Source organism: Catharus ustulatus, chromosome 5 (assembly GCF_009819885.2).
Source record: "Catharus ustulatus isolate bCatUst1 chromosome 5, bCatUst1.pri.v2, whole genome shotgun sequence".
Taxonomy (NCBI): domain Eukaryota; kingdom Metazoa; phylum Chordata; class Aves; order Passeriformes; family Turdidae; genus Catharus; species Catharus ustulatus.
The window spans coordinates 53,195,011-53,213,274 of record NC_046225.1 but is presented as its reverse complement, the minus strand read 5'-3'; the positions used below and the strand labels follow the sequence as shown (position 1 = coordinate 53,213,274).

The window sequence follows — 18,264 nt, the reverse complement described above, 5'->3', positions numbered from 1 at the left end:
CAGTGTTTTAGAGTGAAAGTCACAGGTACACCAAGGCAAAGTGTAGTTATATGGGCCAGGGATTAAAATCACCAGCTAGTTAAGGACAATCTGTACTCTGATCCGTGTCCTCTGGAGACATGTCTTTATATCAGTCAGAATCAATGCTGAACAGGTTTAGGTGGTAGGCTGGTGTGCCTGACCAAGGATGACATTGTCTAGTGTCTAAGGAAGCTCATTTATAAGAAACTCTGTCTTCTTACTTTCAGAGGTGAGACTCAGATTTTGCAAAGAGTACCCTGGAATTTATGGAGTACATTCTAGTCATGTCCCCTATGATATAAGCCTTTTTGTACTAAACAAAGATGATACATTATTTGAATTTCATTCAGTGCACCCACTTAGAACTCTGACAGTGAAAGCACTTCTATTCAACCAGTAATATTTTAAAATGTTTATTCATATATAGACTATCACTATTTATAATCTCTGTTACTGTGCTTCATTGAGATATAAACTAAATTATGCTCTATATTCTAGGCCTATTCCTGGCTGCAAGAAGAGATGGGACCAGATTCTGACCCCGTGGTAGTTATAAGATTTTTGGGATCCACTGAAACAAGTACAGATCTGAAGAATATACTTCAAAGCATTTGTGAACAGCTAGCAGTCAACTATCGTTGCCTCGTACAAAGTTACCCGAAAAAGATTCATGACCTTCGGGACTTGTTCATAAACCTCTTGAATGAGTCATCATTTCACAGGCCACTGGTGATCATATTTGATGCTTTAGAACAGCTAACAGATAGTGATGATGGTAGGAAGCTCTGGTGGCTTCCCATTCACCTTCCACGTTCAGTACGGATAATTTTGTCAACACTGCCAAACAAGCATGGGATCCTGCAAAAATTGAGGTGCCTTATTCACGAAGAAAGCAACTATATTGAATTGACTGCAAGGGACAGAAAGATGTGTAGTCAAGTACTGAAACATCAGCTGCTGCGAGTTAAAAGGAAAGTAACATCAGGACAACAAATCTATGTCAATGAGGCATTCTCCAAGTGCACACTGCCTATGTTTGTGAACTTAACCTTCAGAGAGGTCAGGCACTGGAGATCTCATAAGGATGTGGATGAGTCCTCCCTCTGTGTTACTGTCCATGAAAGCATAGAGCAGTTGTTTTGGTCACTGGAAAACAAGTGTGGGTCAAGACTATTGTCGAGAGCACTTGGCTACATCACTATGTCCAGATCTGGCCTGAGTGAAATGGAACTGGAGGATATTTTAGCCCTTGACAACAGTGTTATGTATGAGCTGAATGAGAGAGTCAGAGAGAGTAACCCACTGAGAATTCCATATATATACATTGCAAGACTTAAGGAGGGCTTACAGGGGTATTTAATAGAGCGACAGGTGAAAAATGTAACGCTGCTTCTTTGGGCAAATAGGCACTTGCAACTGATTGCCCAGAAATTGTACCTGCACAATGAAGAAGACTTGCGTGAGATGCACACGGTCATGGCAGAGTATTTCCTTGGTGTTTGGTCAGGTGGACGAAGAAAACCTTTTTACAGCAATGACCAATATCCGAGTGGTTGTCCTGACCGTGACAGTAGAGGCCAGAATGAGGATGACAAGCACTGCATGGATCAGGCTGCATTTGACAGGCAGGCACCAGATCAGCCATGGGTCTTTCAGTGTAACCCATTGGAACCTGATATCTTTTTTATTAATCACAGAAAAATGACAGAACTTATTCATCACTTAACAAGATGTGGAAGAACTGATGATCTTCTGTATGGAGTGATCATGAACTTCAGCTGGCTGTACACCATGATTAGAATAGGGCAGTTTGATAAAGCACTTTCTGACATAGAACTGGCTTACACTTACTCTCAAGAGAAGGAGCTGAAATTTCTGGCCAGTACCCTCCGCAGTATAAAGTTCAAAGTAGTAAAATACCCAGGTTCACTCTCTGCTGAATTGCAGCAGAGACTACTCCCAGTAGTAAGTTCATTGCCTAAACTCAGACATCTCCTCCTAGAATGTGACAAGGATGGACCCAAGTACTGCTCTATCGTCCCTCTGCATTCCTCCATGGATGTGACTTACAGCCCTGAGCGCCTGCCACTGTCATCCAGCTGCATGCATGTCACTGAGATTTTGCCTACATTTAATCCCAGCACAATTATTGCTGCTTTAGAAAATGGCTCCATTAGCACTTGGGATGTAGAAACCCGCCAGTTACTAAGGCAAATTACAACAGCTCCGTCTGTTATCTTAGGGATGAAGCTCACTAGTGACGAAAAGTATCTTGTAGTAGCTACAACAAACAACACTCTTTTGATATATGATAACATAAATTCCTGTCTTCTATCTGAGGTAGAAATTAAGGGGTCAAAACACTATGGAATTGCAGGGGACTCCAGTTTTATAAATGGATTTACATTATCAGTCAACCATGCACTTGCTTGGCTGGAGGCCAGTAAAGATGTTACTGTAATAGATCTGCTTTACGGCTGGCCTCTCTATCAGTTCCACTGCTGGTACGAAGTGACCTGTGTGCAGTGTTCTCCAGATGGAGTTTATGCATTCTGCGGGCAGTATTTGAACACCACGACCATTTTCCACTTGGGCAGCGGAGAGAAGTTGACCACCGTGACCTCTGAATTTTCAAGTGGATTTGTGAAATTCCTTCTCATTTTGGACACAGCCCAAGAAATGGTGATGGTGGACAGTGAGGGTAGCCTCTCTGTTTGGAATACAGAGGAAATTGCAAAACCCCAGCTTACAGATGACTTTGACTGCAGAAGAGAAGACAGTGAAGTTGTCAGCATAGAGCTTTCTGAAGACCAAAGTGCAATTCTAATTTGTAAGGCTCTCAGCATTGAACTTCTTGACACTCATGTGTGGAAGGTGGCTGAAAAGTTTAGAGCTAAACACAATGAGCGCTTTATATCTGCTGTGTTGTCCAAAAATGGCAACTGTATAATTGCTTCAATGGAAAATACCTCAGCCATTTTTGTTTGGAGAAGAGATACTGGGCAGTGTATGGCAAGCTTACAAGAAATCTCAGGAACTATAGTCAGGCTAATTAAATCAAATCATCATAACATGCTGCTATCCTTATCCACCAGTGGTGTCCTTTCTATCTGGGACATAGACATCATAACTGCTATGTCCAATATTGACAAATCTGGCAAACCCATCCAAAGACTGGTGTTGCCAGCCAGAGGTGAATTAATATACACATTGGATGGATCAGATTCTGTCCATAAGTGGAACTTCAGCACTGGATTTATTGAAGCTGTGTTCAAGCATGAAGGTATTGTTGAAAACTGTGTGCTGACCTCTTCTGGAGAGATAATGGTTACATCAGATGATAAATGCAGCCAGTATGTATGGCACACGGTTAGTGGTGAAAATATCTTTCGCATTAATGGACAAAAAATCTCAGAGCTAATGATTACTCATAATGATCAGTTTGTGGTCTCTCTCTGCGAGCAGAATGCATCTAGAGTTTGGCGACTGGCTACAGGACATAGGGTTTGCAATATTTTAGTTGCCTTACAGAATGCATTTATAACAACTGCAAATACATTTGTAGTTGGAATGGCAAAGAACAAAGTATTGGCAGTGAGTCTCTGGACGGGCAGTATAACAAAGAAGTTTTGCTGCGATGATGGTGCAAGCATTGTGGATATTAAGTTGATACCAGACTGCCCAGATATAATAGTATTTATAACATCTACTGAAACTGTGAACATCTGGAGCCTAACAGAGGAGGTCATCTGCAGACGTGTGCAGTTACCTACCAATTTCTTAAAAAAATTGGAAGACTTTGAAATATCTCCAAATGGGAAGCTAGGAATTATAACCCGTGGTGATGAGAACATCAATGTGCTTGATCTGTACAGTGGAAAACTTCGCGTGGTTCACGCTCCGGGTGTCATCTGGCGGCAGAGGCTGTCTCGTGATGGCCGCTACCTGGTGTACATTTGTTGTCGTGGGGAAGAAGATGATGACAATGGTGCAGTCTCTAGTTTAATTGTAATGAGGCTAGCAGATGGCAAAAACATCGGTGCCTGTTCTCTTTATAAAACTCCCACTTTTCTTGCACTCTCACAGAGACATTTAAACATTATTATTGGATTTGATGATGGAAGTATAGGTACTTACACTGTAGTGGATCGAGTTGATGCTGCACTGAAAATCAAAATTGCTACTTCAAACAGCCGTCAGATTTTCAACAACGCAACACAAGTGATTAGGCCAAAGTGTCACAATTATAGTTTCAAAGCAACTGCAGACTGCATTTGGAGAGAATCAACAGAAGTTTTTGCAAGGGATAGCCCCATTACAGTTACAGAGGCTGAGGTGAGTGAAGCAACACCAACCAAAAGACACAGCTACTGCTATGAGAAAGTGTGCTCAGCCATAGATTGCCGAGGTTTTGCATCTGACAACTGAGTAACCATCTGGACGAGCTTATCTGAATAGTACACTTGCTTAGGTATGTCTTCTGAATTAATGTAAAGAATCAGTGCGTTTCGTGGAAGACAGAGAGAAACAGCAGAGGGCAGACCAGCTGTTTTTTCCTGTCTTACATTTCTGTAAACATAAAAGCAAACATAAAGCAAGTGGGCTGCAGGGGTTTTTTTTTAATTTCAGAATACAAGGTTTAGTCCAGAATTTCACCAGGGCCTTGATTAAAAATTTTTAGCAATACTATCAAAATTGTTATGCTATTACAGAAGTTAGGTGATCATATCTGTGGTTGACAGACTGTTGACAGACTAAAGCTCTAAGTGATTGGTGAGAAGTCAGACCACTATTTTATATTCCAAGTCACCTAGATGGATCTATAGCTAACAGTCAACTTTATACCCACTTGCAAAAATGTGGTTTTTCTCCTTGATGGTGCAATGACAAGATGTCACCTGCCAACCTGGAACACTTGATACATTCCATCATCATTTTAAAAATACCTACTTTTATTCTTCTTTTTTAATTGGGATTAACCTTTGGACTGGAAGGAGTAGGTACCAGTCAGCTGCTAACATGTCAGCATGTGAGGCAACAAGTATTTGTTCACCTTAATGAACAGAATGAAAGTTTTTTTCTTTTAAATTGCATGCAGGCATTTCAGGTTTCTGTATTGTGATTAAAAAATTATAAAAGTCCTGAGTTCTGAAGGAAGTATAGGGATTGGGGTTTTATTTTTGGTTTGGGGAAATGTTTCGTCTTCATAGTGTGTATTAGTACAGGTCGTAATGAAAATTTTTCAAAGAGAAGGGGTGTTACTGCTGAACACTTAAAGATATTTATTTCCTTATGTTAAAAGGTTGCTGTCCATTTTGTTGTAAGAAAGTCAAAAGTATCTCCTATGTCTCCAAAGTAATCCTGGTAGTTTTCAGACATGCCATGTATTAGTCCTTATAATATTTGCCTTAGTATTGTTTCTGTTCTTTCCCATGATAAATACAGATCAAATGACCAAACACTCTGGGACTGTTTGTGTATCTGCTGAAATATTCCACTAAATGTAAAGCCTGTCCAGAGGTCCTTTCCTAGTCCAGTTTGTAATGGGTTTTTCTTACTCTCACATACAAGCTTCACTTTCTGCTTTAGAAACAGTTCTGAGCCTTTTGTACAGTTTTACCAGTTTCAAGGCAGAAATTGTGAAATTTGCATTTTCCTAAGTAAAAATATATACTGGACAACATCTGAAAGGATACGAAATTTTTTCCCTACTTAGGTATCTTAAAGAGGGGACGCCCATGGAAATATTTTCAAATTATTTAAACAGAATAATCGTACTTTTAAAATCAGAATTCCATGTCATAAATTTCCAAGAAAAGAATGCCAAGCTAGAACTTAATGTAGTGTGTGAATGTTCAATGTACAAGCCAATGTAGTATATTAAGTGACTTGAATGATTTTTCCTAACTGGTTTGCAACTAATAGATCATATTGAATGTTTTTATGTAAACTTTGTATTGTTGGGAAAACCTACCCAATCAGAGATTTATATTTTCATAAATGTCAAATTTAGTTAAATTTTGTTACAGAGTTGTTAAATTAGAAATCTATTGCAGTCTTCAAACAAATATACAGTCTTGTGTATGCATTGTTTGTACTAATAAACTATGGAAGCAGACTTGTGTGTGTCCCTTAATTTCATGGAAATTCCACTCTGGCAGTGGGACATGTGGCCTTCGTATCTTCCTTTGGCCTGCACATAAATAATTTTTAAGGATAGTATTGATAAGGAAAAATTCCAGTATTTTTCCCATTGCAGCTAACTAAATCAAGCATTTGAAATACAATGAGATTAAAAAAAAAAAAAAAAAAGGCAAAAAAACCCAAAAAAAACCCCACCATGCTTGATGATGTTTATGACTAGATTGCATACTGACAGCATGCAAATCAACATGAAGGCTTTTGTGACTAACCCAGTAAAAAGCACCAAAAAAAGGGACCTGAAACCCCACTCCCATTCAGACTTGTGAAGCTATGGGAAGAGGCACCCAGGATCCTGTCCCAAAGGTAGGCAACTTCCACCTTCTTCAAAACACAGTGCATGACACCTGAACTCCTTGTCCCTAAGCTGTGTAATACTGGAAAGTTAGTTCTTTCATTATCTTGGAAGGGTAAAATACATCTTCTATCTGCCAGGAGAGTAGCTGATTTTTGGTAGTAATGGAGTATAATGTAATCACAGAATCACAGAACATTCTGAGTTGGAAGGGACCCCCAGAGATCATCAAGTCCAACTCTCAGCCTTGCACAGGACACCCCCAAGAATCACACCTTGTGCCTAAACGTATCTCACTCAGCTTGCCAGCTTTCTGAATCAGGGTCCTGAATGGCTTCAGGCTGCTGCTACTTGCTACTGCAAGAGTGACTGCTCCACAGCCCTTCACAGATCTGTTCTAAGTATGTGTATCCAGTGGTACTGAGACAAAGTATTTTCTCCAATGAGCCATCCAAAAACCAAGTGCTGTTCTACCCCTACAAAGGAATAGTGTAATTTACCTTTTGTTAAGAAGCATTATTTGCATCTCTAGAGCAAAGCTTTCATTTGTCTTTTAGATAAAGTACAAGCTCGGATGGGGTCTGTATTTTCTGACACAGAAGATTCTAGGAATAGGCTGTAGTTGCAGGAAAGCTTTAACAGGGAATTAGCCGGAAATTCTTTGGCAGACAAAGGTAAGCAGGAGGTCAGCTAGAAAAAAATATTTTTATCAGTCATTTCCTTTGCACCACAGCTGGGGAATGCATGGCCCGTGACTTCATTTCAAACAGCCTGTGGCCATTTGACTTTTTTCACGTTATTATCAGATAACATCAAAATGTGGGTTAACATGTAGCCTGGAAAAGTTTGCTTTCAGAAGGTGTTCAGGTTTCAGTGGCTCCCCAGCCTGGATTTCTCCATGATGCACACTCAAACCCTTTACCTGCGGAAACAGAAGTTTTAGCCATTTTGCAATGACAATTTAAAGCAAATATTGATTGCTAAATGGTGTTTGTATGCATAGGGGACTGTTTCAGCTTAAAATCCTGAGAGTTTGCTCTTTGTCAAAAACTATAAATGTGTCTGTATGATACATCATAAAATGGGTCCTCTGGGGCACTTCCATAAAGCTGTTAACAACAATCTGCATTGTTTCATTTTGTTGATTAAAGATTTAAAAATACCTGCTTTAATATAAATATTAAGACTGCAAAAGGACAGACTTCTGAAATCTATTTTTATTTCTTCCATTTTTTTATTTCTAATCTATTTTTATTTCTTCTTCATAATTCTTTACTGCATTTTTAATATAATCATAAAATTGATCATGTGGTCATCCAAGTGAGGACCACAGCCTCTAGATAGGTTTCATTGGCAAGAATTGGTTGCTAAGAAAAATTATAAAGTATTCATGTTACAAATATAATCTACTTCTTGTTCTTGGGGCCTGTTATGGACATTATTCAGTATCTCTTCCTAGATCACCACATGGTTGCAGGGAGACTGACCAATGAGATACATTTTTTCCTGTGGTTTTTCCAGCCTGATTACAGAACACCATCCCTTGCATTTTGGAGGTAGTCTCCTAACTTTTATGACATGAACTGATGCTCTCAGTGGGGGTCTAATTCATAATCTCAATTCTCAATTTGAACAGGAAGGTCAGAGGTTGCAGGAATAGTCATCACAATCCTTCCCAAGGCAGGATGAGGCATTTTGTGATGTGTTCCTCCAGAAGGGGCAGTTTGAACCATCACCCTTCTGTGAAAAAGGGTCTTTCATGTCAAGGACAAGCTATACAGTGCTCAATTCATCCCAGCCCTATGCTGCCCTGCTTACCAGGATGGGTGAAGCTCCCATCCTGACTCAGCCAAGCTCCTGATGTGTTCCCAGCCATGGCACACTCTCCATTTGCAGCACCAGTTCACTACTCTCCTCTGCAGCCTCAGCAGGGAATATACAAAAATGGATTTAATATACAAACATGTCTTCACATGTTCCCACTGTCAGAGCTTTCACCACATAATACTGTATAAATAAAATCATCTGCCTGCTCTCCTACTACATCTCTGATTACACATGCATTTCAGTGCATGTGAGAAAGCTACTAAACCAAAATAGATCTAGTTAGCATATTTAAAGTGAAATACACAGAATTGCGAGGTGAGAGATGAAGCAAAAATCCAGACATGCTGTAGCACAGATGAAAACAGATGAAAACATCTCCAAAGCAACTGAATAGTTTGCTGCCATTTGTCTATATTATCCCATTGCTTCCTAGTAAATTGCCCAGAACTTCCCACTGTAATATCACACTGACAATAGCATATTAAGTCATAAAGTTAGCCTTTTAGGCTGCAATTTTTGGAGGGAGCCTTCTGTCTCAGCAGGAACATTCTCCAGAATACCTCAGCCAAAACAGTCTACTAAGGTACAAGAATGAGATTAGAGGGAAAAGAGGATTTCTGAACTCTGAATGTCTCAGCTACCTTTCCTTTGAAAAAGTGTCACACCCGTGTTTTTGAACAAGCACTATGGATTGGGGAGACATTCCAAGTGATCATTTTCTGCAGGACACATCTGTGAAAACCTGTCAGGCAACCAACCCAAAAAGATCCCAGCAGTTCGCACATACTCGCAGAAAATGAAAGGTTTTAGAAGCACAGCACGGCTGGGATTGAAGGGGATGGGACAGATCTTCTCTACTAGGACAGAAATACCGGGTGTTTTGAGAAATCTCAAACATGAACAGTCCGTGGAACAACAAAAAATACAGTAGCCATGGCAGGGGTCTGGAAAGGATGCCAAGCGTCAGGAGAAGGGGAAAGGCAGCCTCACTGCGTTCGCTTTGAGTGGTCTCCTGCCTTAAAACGCAGCTTTTCGACTGGGACATCTGTCGGCCTGTTAGCCCGCCTCATTAGCCCAGCAGCCACCAGTACAGTGGCAAAATACCGCAGAACTAGCCGTGGGTGAGCTCCGGCTGGGCAGGGCCATAAACCCGGTCCAGGCACAGGCTGTGCACAGCTCCCAGCTGCACATCCATGCTGCAGAGGTACGGACGGAACTCTGCATCTCCCGCAGCCTGGGGATGTGTTAGCCTGGCAATTCTTTATTTGCTGACCAGAGAGCCTTTGGAGAGCTTTGTACTGAGAAACTTCCTGGCTCTTGAAGTTCATTTTCAGCTAAAACTAATCGTTCTAAGGACAAAAATATTTTAGATGTGCCAAAGACCTGTTGAGAGCTTTGCACCACGCTAGCTCATAGCCTGCAAATGATGCTTGGTCTTCACGTTATGACCTAGTCGTCTGCTTAAAACGAGAACATCCAAAACAGCTTTTATTGGTGTATTTGCTGGCACATGGCGTTTCGCCCCTCTGTGCGCTGGCTCCTGCAGCGGGGCACTTGGCCAGGTGGCGAATGCGAGTCCCTGCTCCGGGCACGGGCTCTGCCCGCCCAGCCCGCTGCTGACACGGGTCTGACAGGCTCGGCTCCACTCCCCGCACGGGACACGGGGGAAGCGCAGCAGCGCAAACCAAGCCCTCGGTGGTTTTAATCCAGCGCCCTCCTTCCACAGGGAGGGCGAGGATGCGATCCCTGCAAAGCAGGGAGGCAACTGTAAATCCGGCGTTATTTAGAGTGAAAACAGCACGCCTACTCAATACAGGAGCCAAACTCATAAAAGTGCTTCCATGAGGCTTAACACCACAAGGGGGAAAAAAAAAAAAAAGCCCTAAGGGTTTAGTTGTACTATGGAGAAGGCTTTGCTGGCCCTCCTTTGCACCCCCCAGCTGCGCCACACGCACTTAAGTGATGCAATCTTTGTGCCAGCTCTTTGCAGGAGGCGTGTTTTGCAGTTCCCAGGTACATCGATATGTGCTAAAGATCACACACGACCCAGGTCCTTGCCTAACTTAAACCTCTCCTCCTGTACAGGGAAAACTCTCTCACTTGGTTGTGGCAACAGAAAATCTTTCGTATCACTTCTGGAAACACCACACTCAGATCAAAATGACTCCAGGAAAGTCGGCAGTTCTCACAGGTAAATGTGACGCGACACCTGCAAATACACCTCAGAGCTGAACTTCTCTTTAGAGAATCCCACAAAACAGTGGGGAAGGAATAAATGCCATTGCCAGGAAACATGCAACAGAGGAACTTTCTGCCAAATCCCTCCAGCACTGTTTGTGATACGGGAGATTTAATTTTAAGAATATGCAAATGGCAGCATGAATACACTGACAGGCTCGGGCTTTGTTGTGATCCCTGTGACTGTCCCGGAGGAAAAGAATTATTTGGCACACGTTCTTCCGCTTCTCCTTTTTTTTAACCCTGGCCAGAAAACGGTGAGTTCTATCAGGTTTTATCCAGCTTGCAGGTAAAGGGTTACAGATTCTAGGAAGTATTAAATGCAAACTTTAAAGGATTTTATTTTCATCTACAGTCACATGATACCTTAATACCCAATGACACTAACTACAGTGTCTCATTAAGAGGTCATGCAAACTCCCAAGCTAAACAAGGCATTCTTACATATTTAACATTCAAATGCAGAAGCCAAGCTAAGCCATGGAAGATTGTAATCAGGAAAAGCTACACTTCCTGATCCACACAAAAGCTACAGGTAGGAAAACTTCTTTTAAGCTTGCAACATTGTGCTTTCTAAAGAAACTGTTTACAGGGCATATTTTGTACTCTCTTTTTCCTCTACCTTTCAAAACAGTCTAAGAACATTATCCTGAAAACATCTGATCTCACTTGTTCCACCTGTTGTAGAGTCAGGACTGTTTTTACACTCAGAAATACAGTTGGCTCAGTGGAAATACAAAGAAAACAATTTTTAATCCAAACCTATTTAAAAACAATGCTTTTAAAGATCTTTTAGTTATTGAAATGGTTGAGTTGGAGTATGCGGGGTGAAGGAGGAGTTAATTTGTCTTTGATGTCTGAAATGAAGGGATTTAAAACTCTTCTAACTTCCTTGTATCATGAATTGCACATTATTTCGGTCACACTAATCCAAGTGTATTTTAACGGATTTGGCTTCCTCAATGAACTTACATGATTTCTAAATTCTCCTAGAATTTGGTACATTTAAAAATAAAATCTTACAAAAGCAAATGAAAGACAGATGGGGAGTACTACAGTGTTCCACAAAAGGAGAATAAAATTGCAAAATACAGAGTAAGAGAAAAGTCGGTTAAAACCAGTTTATTTTAAACTGAGGATTTAAATTGCATTAAAGCACGCCAGTTTTCACATGGAGCAATAAAGTTTCACTGAAAATTACTGGCAATATTGCAGGAGTTAATTTTTTTTTACTTGCGCTCAAGGAATTTTCCAGGCTACAGTGTTAGCATTTTTATCACAAAGAGCTTTTTCTCACCACAATTTTTGTTAATCTGTAATTATTTTCAGGCAGTGTTCTAAATAATCAGTTTTATAATACCTTTATAGGAATTTAGTTAAAGACTGCATTCTAGAGGGTTACAGAATCCAAATTTACTAAATATCTGTAATGCATCATAGGATTGCCACATCCTGAGGATTCTTACTGCTCAAAACCAGCAAGTGGTGTTTATTGTTTTGCTTCTACAATAGTTGGGTGCTGATTGCCAGTAATGTAATTTTTGCACAGTTCATCCCATAAAACATTTTTTTGGGGGTTTTTTTGGGGGGTTTTTTTTGGTTTGTTTTTTTTTGTTGTTGTTTTTTTGTTTGGTTGGTTTTTTTGTTTGTTTTTATATAATGCTAGGAGATACTAAAAGAAGTGGAGAATAATACCTGAAGCAACTTGCTTCAGATAAGCTCTCAACTTTCTTTGGGGGAAAAAAAAGGGGGTTGTCATTACCAGTATTTAAAATAAATTTGAGTCCAAACAAATTTACCAGTGGTACTATGTGAAATTGTCATTCACTTTCAGGGTGCCCATCTAGAAACACAGTAGGTCTCACGTTGAGGAGGGCTAAGACCCGAGCACAGCCTAGATCAGCCTGAGCCATGAAGTATCTCGTCATCAAACTCATTGTACCAGCGTCCTGACAGAGTAGCTCCCAACTGTGCCCGTGGCAGTGTAGCAATAAACTACTACACTGTAAAAGAACTGCTCTGAGTTTACTGTAACTGACTTCTGAGCCTATATCACCTACAAAAATCTATTTAGAAACTGCTATAGATAAGGGGCTTATTTGGTAAGCTTTATTTATATCTCAGGGGAGTGAGAGGAACACCACAGCTCCCAAATTCACAGTCAACCACAGGTTTTCACCGAGAGGAATATAGCACTCAAAACATGAAAAGCAGTCTGCCATTGCCAGTCTCTTCTAAGAAAGTACAAGTAGTGTGTGTCATGGTAAACCAGCTTAGTAGCTCAGTAGCTGAATTTGTTGAATATTAATTACACAAAGCGTCTTCGTAGGGTGGAAGGTACAATGCACACTGACATAACTCTGTGACCAAAAAGACAGAGTGGGCATTGAATGAGAGGGAGCCTTCCTTTCCTCCTTTCCTAAAGAAAGAGATACAAATGAGGCACTTGCTGTCAAGCATTCTAGTAGTTCAGGTACTTTTTATGCTCACAATTTTACTGTTAGTAAAGAACTTTGTACTGCTCTAATTATTGCCTTTAATTTTTTCCTGATGAAACAAACCAACAGGTTTTCTTGCTTTGTCACATAGAAGTAAATGTAATGTTTCACAGGGAAGACACAAAAATCAAATACTTCCTGCTCATAACCAAAAGAAGAGAGAGGTTCTTGGAAAATGAGATAATTGCAAACCTAATGGAGAATTTTTCTCTAGAATTTTGGGGAAAGCCAAGCAAATATAAAAATCAAAACACTATCAGAAGTTTAGAATAGTTTTCTCTTTACCCTAAAGTTATGACAAGCATCAATCAAAAGGCAATCCAGATCTTCCTGTTTGCAGATCTTTGTATCACATTTAAGGCTAATACTGAAAATCAACCTGATGATTTTTGCACAGCTCTAGGTAGGTGGGAAGACTGAGCAAATCTTCAAGCGAGGGGAGTCATGACTTCCTTCCTTGGAAAGCCTGGTTAGAGTGGTGCACCATGCAAAGCAAACATTTGTGAGTGTTGAGGCCCTTCCCCAATCACACTGTTGTTTGTACCCGACCTCAAGGAAACAAACCTGCTGAAAGTATTTGCTCTCAGACTTTACTGAATGAAAGCTAAGGAAAGCATTTCTTCACATCTTTCAGGAAGGGATGGTCTTTTGCTGTGTTTGCACTATATCCAGTTAAACATGGCCTCAGCATTGTCTACATCTTTTACTGGTTCACAAAGGACAGAGGTGGGGGAAACAACCCACTGAAAGGTGATGAAATGCAGCCAGGCAATAAATATTTGTTTGGAATTTATAATTTCTCCTTCAGACCCTGTCTTTCTGAGGAATATATATGATCACCTGTCAGCAGAGCATGCCCATGCCTTCCACACCCAGTCATGGTGGGGAGGGCATGGCTAACCAGAGCAGGTGGCCAAATCCCACTGCTCCTTAACCAGGAGCACCTCTTCATGCTGGAGAGCCAATGTCAAAACTTCATGCCCAAACAATGATGCATGAAAATTGTTGATTTTTGCTGACCTACAGAACAGTGCTGGCAAGCAGGATGTATTGTTAAGGAGAATAGGTATAAAGCACAACATAGTTTTATTTACTGAAGATTCGATATCAAAATGGACAAAATAAATTAGTTACGAAAGAAAGGTCTAAAGGAATTGCTGGGAAGAGGTGGGGGGGAAAGGCAGCAATTTTTCCTGTGAGTTCTCCTCTGGATCACTTTAATTTAGACATATGGAGAAACTTTTAAATTTTATTAAGAACTGAATACTTTGTGTAGAGACCAAACATTGAATCACTTACAGCAGGAGACAGGGAAAAAAGGCCCAAGTTGTTTTTTGGGTTTTTTTCTGTGTGACTTTTTCTGTCTGCCATTTTTATACAAGTTTATTTAACTTCCTTTTTTTCACTTTTATCACAGATGTTTTCTGCAAAGGCACAGATGCTTTCTGGTTAGGAAAATATTTCTGGTTGAATATTCTATTATTAATTCACACAAGTTAATTTTCCATTTAGGATAGCAAGGAAGAGTAAACCTTCTCCTTGGGGCTTACTGTTTTTAATATTACCAGTTTGACCTGGCTGAACTTTGCATCACTTCCAGATTTTTAATACTTTTCTATTAAAGATCAGTTAGTTGTATGATTTTATGTAAACGAGGTCCAATGCCTTGCTATTGCAGGCAATCTGTTTTTCTGAAGGAGCTGAATAACAAGAACCAGTGTAAAGAATAACACACACCCAATGACTGAAAACCTTTTCAGCAGGAAGTCCACCCTAGGAACTCTTCTCCCTGGCTCCAGTGGGAGCAGTATCTAATCCTCACACTGCCAACAGAGGACAGGAGAACAGAAACAACCTGATGCAAGTGGTGCCAGTGCTATCCAGCACAGAGCTGCCAGCAAACAGCATGGCATCAGCACAGGTTTGCCTTTGCTGGACAGAAGCTCTCCAGGCCATAACAAAACCAGATGATTTCATATCTGCCCAATCTTCCATGCTCAGAGCAGGTGCATCTGGATGTTGAGGCCCATTTTCAGGCAGGTTAGCAATTATGTACTCTTGTGACACACTCTGATGCAGAGTATCTGAGAGCAGCTTTCAGGCAGGAGAGGCAGGGAGTGACCCAAATGAGCCACATGTCCACAGTCCTGAGAGCCCACCAGACTGCAGGTCTGTTCCTCCCCTGACTGCCTACCCTCTCCACTAAATTTATTTCAATGACTGTATGTGTTGATTGGACTGTATTTCTGACACTCACTTCCCCCTTCAACCCACAGCCGCTTTGAAACCCTGTTTTATCAGCAGTAGATTTGGGAGTGCCCAGTTTTATCTACCTTATTAAACACCTGAGCTTTGTGCAACAGCCTAGGATGCAGAAGCAGCAGCTATGCCCTGGCACAGCCACCCTGCAATTTCCTCCTCTCTGTTCTGGGCTGTGTGCTCCTTCCCACAGTCGAGCTGGGGCAGAAACCTCCTCACCAGGACCCACTGTTCCAGGGCAGCTCCCAGTCCTGGGACTGCAGCCTGCAGCCAATCCAGGTTCCCTTGCCAGCTGCTCCACTTGCCAGCCTGTGGATCCATGCTGTCCCACTACAGTACAGGCAGTTTATTACCTCCAAAAAAGTGTTATCCACTCTTCCTCTCTTAGGACAAGCAAGCTTGATAGCAATTGCATTAACATGACTTTAACACTACACATTTCCATGGACCTATTCTTCTCACCTACTTCTGATCCACTAACAGCAAAAGAAGCCTAAGTCTCAGGCTAATTCATGCTTTTGAAGCTAGTTGGTAGTCTTGTTCACTTACAGCTCAGTGGAAAACAAGCAGTTACTGTCAGCTGTCAGGAACCTGAATCAAGCTTTGTTAAGGCCTTCTCTGTCTCTATTTCTGGTTTGGGTGTGGCATGGAAAAAACAATATTTACCATCTCAGTGGCCGTGCCCTTTGTGTATTTGTTTTTATGTTCCCTTTCCCCATGTGAATTCAGCAGATGTTGCATGGCTTGGTATCAGCCCTGAATTTTGTTGTCAGAGTACGTGCATGTCTCCACTGAACATTAGTAGGGAATAGGCAATGTCTGCACAGAAAAGATAATACAGATTCAGCTGCCAGGCACCATTTCAGAGGCAAATGTAGATATAGGGATAAACACCAAGAACACCATAAGACTTCATTTTTAATGTAAATGAAACAAAAACTACAGCCATCAGCCCTGAATGGAAGGCTACCAGGGACCTGAGGATCTACCACCATGTATCATGTCCAATTTTTGCCTTTAAGATCTCTTTTTAAATTAAAATCATTTAGAAGTATTTTCCATTGCTTTGGATGAATGCACACAGATTGCTAGAAGGCTAGTTTATATTTACAAATATACATTAAAAACTAATGCTCAGTGCAATTATCCCATTAATTACCTTCTATAAAAACATTTCCATTCACTTTTTGCTTATATGGAGTAAGAACATAGGGATTTGCTAAGGTACAGATGATCAAATAAACCTCAAAGATTGTTTAAGAAAACAGAGGAAAGCCAAGGGCAAAAGCTAGATGCCAGGGAAAGGTCAGCTTGCTGTTTTCACAGCCAATTACCAGCATCCTGTATCCATCAAAGTACAGCCTCAGCTTGCTTTCATTTCCGTGCCATCCTTCCCCAATAAAGCTTTACAGTGGCACCACAGAAATCAGTATGGCTGGACTTTCCTCCTGGAGAGTGAGAGAGAAACTATTTCTCCCAGAGCACCTAGCTACCCAGATTTTCCATGGGGGAGAAAGCCAGATTTGAGAAGCAAGGAGGTAAATCAGCCCCCATCTCTGGGTAGGAGGCAGAATTTGAATCCAAGTCTCCCAAATGCCCTAAGAGCCAAATCTGCCTCTAGAGATTAACACCCTTTAAAAATCCAGCCCAGTGACTTTCTCGTCACAGGGCAATATGTCAGATTGACCAATAAATAAAGTTCCAACACAAGCAGCAGATATTTGCTTTATGACAGTGTGACCTGAGACACACCATTTATAGTCCCTGGAACAAGGAGTTCTGCTGGAAATGTCAGCCTGGTGTTAGCATATAGCATTGCACCATCATGAACAAATCCACAGGCAAAACACACTCCAGCAAATTAGACTTGATAGTACAATCTTCATTGAAAATTTTGGTGAATATAGCCCATTCCTTTGCACAGAATTAAAGGAGAAAAAAATTCCTAAGCTGTCTCAATGCCAGACAAACCAAGTCTTTTAAGGCAATGAATCTTTTTCTATAGTTTTCAAGTGTTGCTTTACCGAGAGACTAAAAAAGGTTGAAAATGCAATCAAGACAGCAATTCAATAATATCACAGAAACGCAGCTGTATTTCACTGCTATCTCACCATTATCACATTTTAGCAACATTTGGACCTTTTTGATGTAGTGGTCAATACTTTGGATCTGCCTTGTTCTGAGAAATAGTTATTGAAATTATAACATAAGACCTCTTTGCTCTTGTTCATGAAATTGTTGTGTGTAATCATTCCCTTAGCCACCCATCATCACTCAATGTCTGTGAAGGAAATTGGTTTAAAATAACCAAATGGAAAAGTTCACCTGTACTCTAAAGAGCTCTAGATTAAATTATCTCTATGCTTTACACTTTAATCTAAGTGCTGTATTTAAAAGCAAAGAAAAGCCTGTTGAATCAAAAAGAATTCATGTAAGAGGAAAAAGTCATATCACACAAAAGGGCCTTTATTAAAGTATTGTATCGGTCATTGCTTGAAAATTTTTGAGTGTGACTTATAACTGTTTTGAGTATTTTTCTGTTTTAAAATGTAACTATGCTTTTCTACTGTCTGCTGACCAATCTTTACGTGAAAAGTTCAGGAACAATGAGGTTTAAAAAAGCATCCTGTTATGTTTCCCACACTTGTTATGTAAAAGCAGCATTGTGTAGGAGAAGCATCTTCAGCAGTGAAACTGGAGGAAAAGACACCCCACTCCATCACCACCCTCCAAAAAAAGAGTGAAGGAAAAACAAGTGCATCAGGTATTTTAGTATCTTTCAGGCTATGTTTGATATGACAGAAGAAACAGATAAAATTTGACAAGGAAACTAATTTATATGGCTTATACTGTTTTAGAAGGATTCCTAATTTTAGTGCAGATATTTGACCCTTCTCAAACATCCCCACAGGTGTCTAGGTCCAA

The 18,264-nt window shown here is 40.6% G+C and overlaps 2 protein-coding genes across 4 annotated transcripts in view; both read left to right on the top strand.

The window, feature by feature from the left end:
• The window catches only part of NWD2 (NACHT and WD repeat domain containing 2), a 53,491-nt gene extending 47,352 nt beyond the window's left edge, over nt 1–6,139 (top strand). Inside the window, exon 7 of the mRNA XM_033060165.1 lies at nt 520–6,139. Within this exon, the coding sequence (XP_032916056.1) occupies nt 520–4,449 (3,930 nt within the window). The 3' untranslated portion in view covers nt 4,450–6,139. The remainder of the gene's footprint in view (nt 1–519) is intronic.
• A 4,861-nt stretch (nt 6,140–11,000) lies between these two features.
• Nucleotides 11,001–18,264, top strand: part of C5H4orf19 (chromosome 5 C4orf19 homolog) — a 44,600-nt gene continuing 37,336 nt past the window's right edge. For all 3 annotated transcript variants that reach the window (XM_033059326.1, XM_033059325.1, XM_033059322.1), the window contains exon 1: nt 11,001–11,117. The gene's annotated coding sequence lies outside the window, so the exon portion shown is untranslated. The remainder of the gene's footprint in view (nt 11,118–18,264) is intronic.